General features: G+C 40.8%; 1 protein-coding gene across 1 annotated transcript in view; it reads left to right on the top strand.

Annotated features, from left to right (window-relative positions):
* The first annotated feature begins 6,724 nt into the window (after nt 1-6,724).
* Nucleotides 6,725-10,668, top strand: part of prex2 (phosphatidylinositol-3,4,5-trisphosphate-dependent Rac exchange factor 2) — a 104,132-nt gene continuing 100,188 nt past the window's right edge. The window contains exon 1 of the mRNA XM_061238332.1: nt 6,725-7,105. Coding sequence (XP_061094316.1) covers nt 6,962-7,105 — 144 coding nt within the window. The 5' untranslated portion in view covers nt 6,725-6,961. The remainder of the gene's footprint in view (nt 7,106-10,668) is intronic.

Raw genomic sequence — 10,668 nt, 5'->3', positions numbered from 1 at the left:
CTGCTTGTGTGCATTTATTTTTCAACTCTCATGTCCATAAGAATCCAGACAACAAATCAGGCTAAATGAGGAAGTTAATGCTAAACTAAGCTTAGGTGCAGTTTCATTCCACCTTGCTTGTGGAACAGTTATTTGAAGACCAACTGGAGGTTCATGTCATATCTTACTATGGCTTCAGTAGCACAGTAATTTAAGATGAAAACTGAGGCAGTCAACCAGATTATAAACATGCAATAGCATCCTCTAGTGGCAGTAAGGAGGTTATGTCACCATGCTCTCCTCAGGCATGGTTCATTACAGTTAAAACATTATTCTCAGATTTGGAGATGTGTTATTGTGTGATATGTGCACTCTACCATTATCAAAGAACCACACACTGACAACAACCCCCCCATTTCAATGACATTATGTGAACACTGTGTGTTAAAAATGCAAATGTGTTTGGTATGTTTCTCTAGTGCCATGAGCTCAAACAGAACCTCAATATGCATTGAGGTTCCATGACCTCAATGCATATAGGCAGAGTGGCTAAAGCAAACATTAATCAAATAGATAATGTTTAATATAATTTATGCTGGATCTAATATTTGTGAAAGCTGGGTCTGTATAGTAGGCCCTTAATGTGAAAATGTATGCACACATCTATTATGTATCATTAAATAAACTGAGCACTCATTTATTGAAGTCAGTCAAATAAATGGGAGAAACAGTCCTGATTCATTCTGGAAACATATCAAATGTAGGTGATTGTTAAGGGTGTGATTTTAAAAAGCCTGTAAAATACTTTTTAAACTGTATTACCCATCACCTCAGTTGTATATGAGGAACATTCTATGTATTGATCATTGTATGAAGTGTTTTTTAAATGAACATTATACATACATTCATCAACCCTTTAATAAAAACACGCAGTTCATATCCCTGCTAATCACACAAACACACACACACACACAAACACACACTTGCATGCACATTCACACACACACACACACACACACACACATATGCACCCACCCACACACACACACACACACACACACACACACACATTGCAGCCCATCTGGTCATTTGTTTTCTATTTTTACTTTATACATCCTTAACCTTTTGTTTCACTTGACCCTGTGGAGGCTCATCTTTCACTGTTCTTTCATTGCTTTTCAATGAAATCTTGGGTGACCTTGAAGTACATCAAAAATGAATGTATCCGTTACGTTGAGCTAATTATCAGCCTAACACATATCCTTAGTAACTACCCTGCTTGTTAATGTTTACAAGCATTATGCTGACACAATCTATCATTTTTGACGGAGTAAGCACAATGCCTTCCTGTATGTCCATGTGTGGTACAAGCTGAGAAATCACCCTGGATGAATGTTGCTGTAGCTGACTGTGGGTGTTGAGTGGTATTGAGTTTCCTAACGCAGAGTGTGACTCTCCCATCTGTAAGGAAATTGAATGGGAGGGTGATTGATGGCGCAGGGGGCCAAACATAACTGCTCCATCACGGGAGCTGCAGTGGAGGGCGCCTGCTGTTTCTGACTGGAGGCCTTGGGCACTTCCTGTCTGAGTCGACCACCGCAGCTCGGATTTCACACCATGTAAATTAGAGATCCGTTTTTTTCTCATTGTCAAAACTATGTAACTATGCCACCTACTGGTCTTGTTTAGCCACACTTACAGATTTAAACTTACAGATTCACAACGCCATGACACGCAATTACACATGCACGCACAGAAGAATGCATACACGCATACACACAATCTAAGTCACATGACATCTCTGTTGGTGAAGAACTTCTTCAAAATGATTTACTATTATAAAAAATACTAATAGAATATGTAATATTATAATATACGAATAGATGTGCTATACTTCTGGCTAAAATAACCACATGCAGACTTTTAAGCATATATTTATAGCTGTAAGAAAATAAAACATATAATACCAAAGATAACACAAATGGAAATGTGGACCACAAGAGGGCAGTACGTGCCAACCCTTATGATGTTCACGCTGTAATTCTCCAATTTGTACCCTAAACAAAAACTCTCCTCTGCGCTGGAACTTATTTGTGCTTGAAGCATTCAAAACCAACCAACCATCTGAGGAGTAAAAAAATGGGCTTTGTTGAGGGAACTATCAGACTATCAGACACCATAAAGCTTATTCAGGTTAGGAATATAAACACAGGCTTGCTGTACTGATTTTCTAGAGATGCTGTTTGAGTTTGAATGAAGACTGTTTAACAGTCCATTAATGATGATCATTCTTTTTTATTTGCTTCTTTTTTTTTTTAATCGTTCAAAATGTTTCACACATACTGTAATTTCCGAAACCATTTTGAACTCTCATTACATTTTCACATTTGCAACAAAAACAAAAGCTGTCTGCCATGAAATCACTGCAGAAATGCCTGAACATAATTACTGGACTTTTGGAGTAAAACGTGGAACAGCTCTTTTACTTCTGTCCATGTTCCACCTGGGTTTCACTCAGTGCAGAACCTCCAGCTAACTCTGTAATCCTGCTTTGTGATACAGCCCCTGGGCCATTGTTGTAGTAAAAGCGGACATGAACTTTAGAGTGACGTAGACTTTCAGCATTGAAAAGAGTCAAGGAAACATTACAACAGCAGTTGTTTCCTGGGTGTGCAACCAAATTCCTTTTACCACATGCAGAAATGATGCGCTGTGTGGTGAGACCATATCGTTTTGTCCCATGCTGCATTGGAAAAGAAAGTGTCGGATTGATGGATACAGTAGTAACGCAGACTATGAAACTGAAAATGTTTGAGGAGAACTGATCTATACAATTTATGAAACATTTTCTATATTTATAAAGGCCTATTATTTTTGTTCTAAATAATACATTCATAAATTGCACTGGGATTCCAAGTAGCCTGTGAAGGCACACTTCACAGCAAATTACCAGGCTCTAAAATCACAGACTTTACCCTCAGCCTTAGCCAGGTCTACAACAGCGTTACCCAATCTGCCCTAGGTGTCCCCCTAGGAGTAGGCTGGGTTTAAATCAGCTGTGGTTCCTAAGATAACTAATCCTCCACAACAACTACATTTTTTGCACTTCTTGAACAGCTTCTGGTGATATCATACTTATCACTTATGGGTGCACCTCTGAACCAAACAGAAGCGTGTTAGCAGGACCAGCCACTCAGCAGTCAAAACTCAGCACTCAGCAGTGGCTGCAGCTGTAATACTATAATAACAATCATCTGGTCCAATTGAAATGATAAAGTAAATATATCAGCACTATGTTGCCTCTACCACAAGCTACAGGATTAGTTTGCACACACTTCTTCTGCAGGTTTAGAAGAATGTGGGCGCCTGATGGACCAATGGGAGACACCAATGACACACATCATTCTGGCCAAACAAAACCCCTCCCTGGATGACATTATAGGAAATTACATATTGCCCTGCGGTGTTGCTGGCTAGAGTCAGCACCGGCACAGTCAGGATTTAATATCAGACCCTAGCACTCACACACAGTGGAGCATTGCCCTAACAGAACCTTGCATTCCTGCTCTTAAAGCTTCTTAATGAGTGTATTCTTCATTCAGTCAGCCCCAATGCAGTTGGTTGGTTATGTTTTTGTAAAGGCTTTTTTTTTTTCATTTTGAGTCATGCATTACCTGTCTTGAGTGAGGTGTGAACTATTTGAACGGGTTTTTTCAACAAAACGTGTGTAGAAAATGTGATGCACTGTAATAAAATGAAAAAAATAGCATATGCTATGCACAGGACTAGAGATAAAAAATATCACAGTTCTCAAGCACATACAAAAAAATCCATTTTATTGTCCTTCAGAGAATTGGTTAAGGACCTCCCATTGATTCCGTTATAACAGATGGGCAGTGCAACTGCAGTTATTAACTGAACCCACATACACTATATTCTGACACAGTGTTAGCATCTTAAGAAACTGCACCACTTTAGGCCACGTTCAATGGCCCAACTACGGGCGACGGTCGGCTTGGAGCGCCCGGGCCTTAAAAGTTAACATTGAAATGTTAACAGGATCATCACACGGTCTCCTTTTGGCCCTTCCGTATCCTTCCACTAACGTGTGAATGACTCTTACGGTCCTCTTAAATGGGAAAATCCTTCAGCACAGCACAATTAAACCAAGTTTAATGGGTGATTGCAGCACTGTTTACCCAGGTGTTCTTCCCCTGCAATCCCAATTCAAATGAGCCGCATTGCTGTTGTTTTTAAATGTTCAGGATTGTGAAATGTTCAGACAACAGAGACCATTCTTTAAGCAGTGCATTGTGTGTTTGTATCTGTGTACCCATGTATGTGTGTCCTTGTGCATATGTATGTATGTTTGTATATGGAATACTTGTACACGCATGTGAATGTGTATATGCACGCATCCACATTCATATACAGGTATGTGCATATGTCAACATCTATCTTTCTATGCATGTGTGTATGTCACATGTGAAGCATTATTCAGTGCTGCAGTTGACTTGTACAAGGGCCTAGAAAGGTGAAAATGGGAAAACAACACTGTATGATAACTTACAGGAGTGTTTTTTGCCACGTCCGGGCAAAAAACAGATCTGATACCGACAAAAGCCATCTCCACCCAAAAGGAATTCACTACAAACAGGACCCACTTTAACATAGTAAAAATAAAGTAAAATAGTTTTCTGACTCTGTTTTAGTATTGACTCAAACTATTTGTTGATGTTTCCTCATCATCCTGAGAAACAGCATGTCATATATTGTTGCCTGCTTAGTTTAAAGTTGAGTTTAAGCCTTGTTAATGAGAGAGGTCAACGGAGAAGAACCAGACTGGTTGAAGCTGACAGGAAAGTGACAGTAATAGAAATAAATACAGACTACAACAGTGGTATGTTGAAGAGCATCTCTGAACACACAACACGTCAAACCTCTATGTGGATGGGCTCCAGCAGCAGATGACTTAATAAATCTAAAAAATAAGTCTAATAAATACCTAGTTCTCACTGAGTGCATGTGTATGTAAAAATAAAATAGAAGTATTTGTGAAAATAATGTTGTTGTCTTTGTAATATTGTGGAAGTGGAAAAATTATCCCACTTTTTGAAACAAAGCCCAAACCCCAGTGACACAGTCAGTGATTCAGTGTGCATGTGAGGTACCGCCCTCTGACCCGGTGCTGCACTGGAGTTTCTGTCAGACTGGTGTAGGGGAAAATTCACAGATTCACAGATCTCCCTCCTAAAAGCATGATAAACAATCACAAGTCAAAATCAGACTCCACCTGAGTGAGCAGGCTGGTTCCTCCAAAGCGCTCGACGATGTACGCTAAAAGTGTATCAATATATCCATATTAAAGTAAACACCTATGGCCCCGAATCTGGTCCAGCCTCAGATTCTGACCCTGGTGCTGTATTGGAGTTTCTCTCAGACTGGTCCAGCCTCAGATTCTGACCCTGGTGCTGTATTGGAGTTTCTCTCAGACTGGTCCAGCCTCAGATGGGTGAGGAAAAACAGACTCAACCCTGGTTCACTGGAGCCTGACCTACAGCTGGACACAGTTTGTTGACTTTGCAGTGGTGAGCTGAGACATGGGGGTGGTGTGGGCTCCACACTAATCTGTGTAACATTAGCCCGTCTTGTTTGTGAACAGGCCAAATGATTTCTGACTTATTTGTAAGTCTTGCTGCCATTCTGTATGACCTCTGTTACTATAAGAGCACAAAATAGTTGCATTCTGGTTGGAGCATCTGCTATGACTTTCCATGCAAGGAGACACTGGGAAAACTCCAAGACTTGAAACCACTTAAAATTTGAACTTCAGGGCAAAACAATCATAGAATTGGTGCTCATAGTAAGTGTAGTAATGTCAGGTATATTTTAAGAACAAATCATATGCTGTACAACAGCAAACCTCATGCTGTGAATGTAAAATTCTGTCTTTCGAATCCTGAATTGGTTGAGGTTCATACACGTTTCATTTAATTGGATTTGGGTGAATTATCTATTTACAACAGGAAACTCATTTCCCTCTGGTATCTGAAATAAAGGAGAAAAAAGTTAAGTAGCTTGTGTATTGATAACAGCGTGTGTGTCTGGCTTGATAAAGCTATAATAAAAGTGGACTAAATGTTGTATTTGGACACGGTTGCATTTACTTTTCTAAATGCTTATTTACAGAGGGTATTGTAGAGAAACTGGGCCAGTGATGAATGGGTACAAGCGCCTGGATGTGCAGACTCAAACAAAAAAACAAAAAAACACAATAATAAAAAAGAAAACACATATACACTTAATTTTTTTGTGTTTTAGCATACTTAAAAAAACAAATAAAAAAACAAAAAACAAACAAACAGGATTATATCATTTAAGAATATCAACTAGTAGAGAATGCAAATTAATAATACAAAAAAGCATTTAGCATAACCATTCAAAGCATTAATTTCAAGTTCAGAATAGATAAATAATAATAAAGAAACGTCTAAATTGGCCTAAAACCACTGAATGGCCAATTCATCTACAAGCTAACGTGTTAGATTTTAATTACCCCATGTCATCAACATTTCCCTTCCTGAGTGTCAGGCAGGCTGTGCTGGCACGAATTCCCAGGCATTTGTTTCCTGTCCTTTTTGTGGTGGAAGGAGGTTGGATTTAGGATGAAGGTCGCGAGAGTCACATGGACCCAAGTTTTTGATTGATGTCCAAACACCAGTACTGCGCAGATTTCTCAGGCAACCGAGGCACGAGTAGCTGCACTTCTTTGAGTATTCAAGAAAGTTTTTTGGACAGTACCAACAATTTGCATTTGTATTTAGTTTTCTGCAGTTTAATTGGAGCTTCAATAAAGCCCGAGTTTTCACTCGGCGCAGCCATGTAACTTTAAACTTTTTTAAACTGCATATAATTCACACCTTAATAGAAAATTGTTTCAAGGACCAAAAGTTTGCGGTGGAAAAGTTGAAGTAATCGCTTTATGAATATGACCGAGGAAGGAAAATCAGATCATAGAGGAGAAAGCGGGAAAGATTTGGAGAAACAGCTACGTTTGAGAGTGTGTGTTTTAAACGAACTTCTAAAGACGGAAAGGGATTATGTTGGAACGTTGGAGTTTCTGTCGGTGAGTTCAAATGACTGTTACATTTATAACAGATAATACGTGTTTTATTGTTTTTGCTATCACTTGTTTGAGAAAAGTTGCGAACAACGAAGCTACTTAATATGCGTGGGACTCGCAGGCATGTCACAGCACTCTTGCGGTGCACCTCAGAACCCCAAATCGTGCGTTGCCTGTCAATTTTGGTGAACGTAGGGGGTTGTGTGCCGAATTAAATCGTCGCTGATTAATTATGTATTTATGTGGTATTGAGTTAAAACTTGTCCTCTGGAAAATCGACATCTGCCTTATTTTTTGTTTCCTCTAAAGAAACCATCAGAGCGCCTTTTGGTTTCTCCGGGGAGGTCATCCATTGTTATAAGTATTTAACGAAAATACCTTTAGAAAAGCATTGCACGTTACTTTTTGCTGTCAGCAGGTAGGGCTACAGTGTAATTTTGATTTTGGTTAACGAGGAAAGGCCACAATAACCAGTAGTCTAACATTGTTTGTGCAGAATAAAATGCCATATTTCACACCAGTCATTTTTCACTGATTAAGTGTAGCAACAGAAACTTTCTATAGTGGCTCTCGGAAATGCAATGCACGTACATTGTAACAGTTAAAACCACACCCACTTTTAATACAAGGAGTATGCAGTAGTAAGCATCACTGAATTGTACCATACATCACGTGACCACATACTACCCAGTTTTTTTAGCAGAACATTTGGTGGCAGTGGGTGATGGAAGATATGAGTCCAAAAACAAATGAAAATGTTAGCTTCACATGACATCTGGGACCGTCGATATCTCGATCATCGATCCACTCTGGCTGCACAGCGCTTCCCATTATTGTTTGCGGTTGTGTTCCCGTATTCACATTGAAGCATGGATGCTGAAGAAATTCGTATTCCAGGCGAACGCTTGCTGCTCTGCTTATCAAATAGGCTACCTATAACAGTCCGCGCCAAGAAGTGAAATGACCAGAAAACAGCTTTTGCCACGACCTGTGCTGACGGATGCTCAACTGAAACCGCTGTAGCTGGCAGGCAATACACACTCAGTACACTATTATTATTGACTGCCGGAGAATAAATAAATGGCGTCACCTTTATGGGATTTCTGAGTACCTGTGAATTGAGTCCGTAAGGATGGTTGGAAATTGAGACCCAACGAAATTGCTTGCACTTGGTGTGTGGGGAAATTATCCAGATATTAAAAACAATGATGTCTAAAATCTTTATAGCTTGTATATTGTTACTTCTGCTTCTTTAACTAATACAGTTTGTTTTGGTGGAGTACAGCCATAAGTAATTGTAAAATATTCAACAGAATTAGTACAGACGGTTTACAGACAAAATGTAACTGCAAACACCATCAGAGAGTTGAACACCACCAGCTACTGGGTGATGAAGAACCATTTTTGAATGGCCTTGCATTACTTTCACAGCAGTGCCATGTGTAATTATTATGGGAACTTTGATGAGGAGTGGTGTTGACAAAGTTGCACGTCATTAGGGAGGTTACAATATGTCCTAAGACCATGTGTGCCACCACCACTGCTGTTTGGCATTCCATTCTCAGAACCTTTGTGTCAGATGGTTCTAATGCAGGCACTGAAGAATGTTTTTGGTCTGATGGAACCAAATACGTTTCTTAACTAGTAAATGTAAAATTTGTAGTCTTGTCGAAGAACATTGTTTTTGGTTTCAAAGACTGTGAGAGGACAGAACCTTCTTTTGGATTGAAACCACCCTTCCCTGAAGTACCTTTGGATGAAGGACTTGTCTGCCCTGGCATGTAATCTGCCCTGTCTGTCATTTATGCCCTTGTGTGTCTTATATGAAGGCAAATTGTCACTATTTTGGTATGACCAGTTTGTAACTACTGTTCTCTGCCAAATGGAACATTTACCCTCAAGTTAAAATAAAAATCTACTTTGATCCACCTCTTAATAAAAACTCCCTGCCCTTAAGTCAGCTGTTTATTCTTAAGTGTGTTCTTTTCTCATGCTCATCAGAATAACACCACAGTTAAGTTCTCAATTGTAATTTAATTTAAGTTCTCAATTTGCCCAATGGGCAGTTTTAATTTGAGTGCCTTGTTTACTTAACCATCTAAGAGTGTTGAAATTGTTGCCTGCTAATGAAAACGTGGAGTCACCTTTAACTGTGTATCAAATTAAGATGCAAACAGTTAGTGCTTTCATTTGTTAGTGGCACATCAAATTGTCTCTAAAATAGCAAATATCAGCATTTTCTGAGAAATGCTGTGGAATATTTGTTTGATGTTGATGAAAGCCTACAGTAATGGAGAAGGGGGAGGCAGGGGAGGTTTAGTAATGTGTGATTGTGTCTTATCATCAGGGGCCTGGGGCCCCATGGCATGCTGAGGCTCCTCAGGGGACAGTCAGATCAAAGCCTTTTCCACACCTCCTCCAGAGCTGCTGGATTGATCACTTTCTCCTGCTTTTACATCATTAGCAACATTCTTACACCCAGGGGATGGAAGAGCTGAACCACAGAGACTCAGCATCATGTAGCAATGTGTTACTGTGTGTTAAGACTCTCTGATGGCAAGAAACATTATCACGCATCACCTACTCAGTGCCCCGCAGGCCCTGGCTGGAGTCTGACCCAGCCACTGTGAACAGGGTCACCGTGTGCTGAGCCTGCCAAGGTGTCTGTGGCATTCTGGGACGGATGGGTGGGCGGGTGGGCGGCTATGTGGGGAATTGTCTCAGTGGACAATGTGGTTCCCTGGCGGGACGGGGCAGAGGTGTACGTGAGTCTGGGGGCCTGACGTCAGAAAGCAGGACTGGAGCCTGCTCTTGTAAACCATGTTTCCTTGTGAAGGAATTCCAGAGAGGTTAGGGAAGGCAGGGAACAATGGTGCACCAGTTTTCCACGCCTGGAATTCGACAGAAAGGTTTGCCACTCACCCACCAGCTGCTGCTCCCAGACTGGCTGCTCTCATTGGTCAGTCTGCAGGGCTGGATTAGTATTGAAGCACAGTCCAGCATGTCCTGCCAGATGTGTTTCTTCATGCCATGTGGCATAAGAGCTTTGTTCTCCAGCAATATAAATAAAAACTGCCAAGAGGCAGCTCCCCGGCCTGCATTCCAAATGGTTGTTCTTATCTGAACCACTATGATCTGTTTGTTTGTAGTAGTCTGGGGCCAAAGGAAGCTTCCCTCTTTAACTATTACAACTATTGAAATATCTGCCTCTTATGCAACCTCAGATGATGTCTTGTGGTAGTAGGTGATGGGCGGCATGGTAATGTGTGCCGAGTAGCACTGTCTCCTCACAGGAAGAAGGTGCTGAGTTCACATCCCGGCCGGGAACACTTCATTGTGGAGTTTGCATGTTCTCCCTCTATCTGCTTGGGTTTCCTCTGGGCACTCTGGTTTCCTCTCGCGGTCCAGAGACATGCAGGTTAATCGGAAAGTTTAAATTGTCCTTGGGGTATGAATGAGTGAATGGTGTGTGGGCCCTGCAGTGGATTTATGACCTGTCCAGAGTGTATTCCTGCCAATGTCCGCTGGGATAGGCTCCAGCCCTCCTCCCTCCCACCTCCACGCCC

This window comes from Conger conger, chromosome 4 (assembly GCF_963514075.1).
Source record: "Conger conger chromosome 4, fConCon1.1, whole genome shotgun sequence".
Lineage (NCBI taxonomy): Eukaryota > Metazoa > Chordata > Actinopteri > Anguilliformes > Congridae > Conger > Conger conger.
The sequence above is the reverse complement of the archived record's forward strand: the minus strand, read 5'-3'. Positions and strand labels throughout refer to the sequence as shown.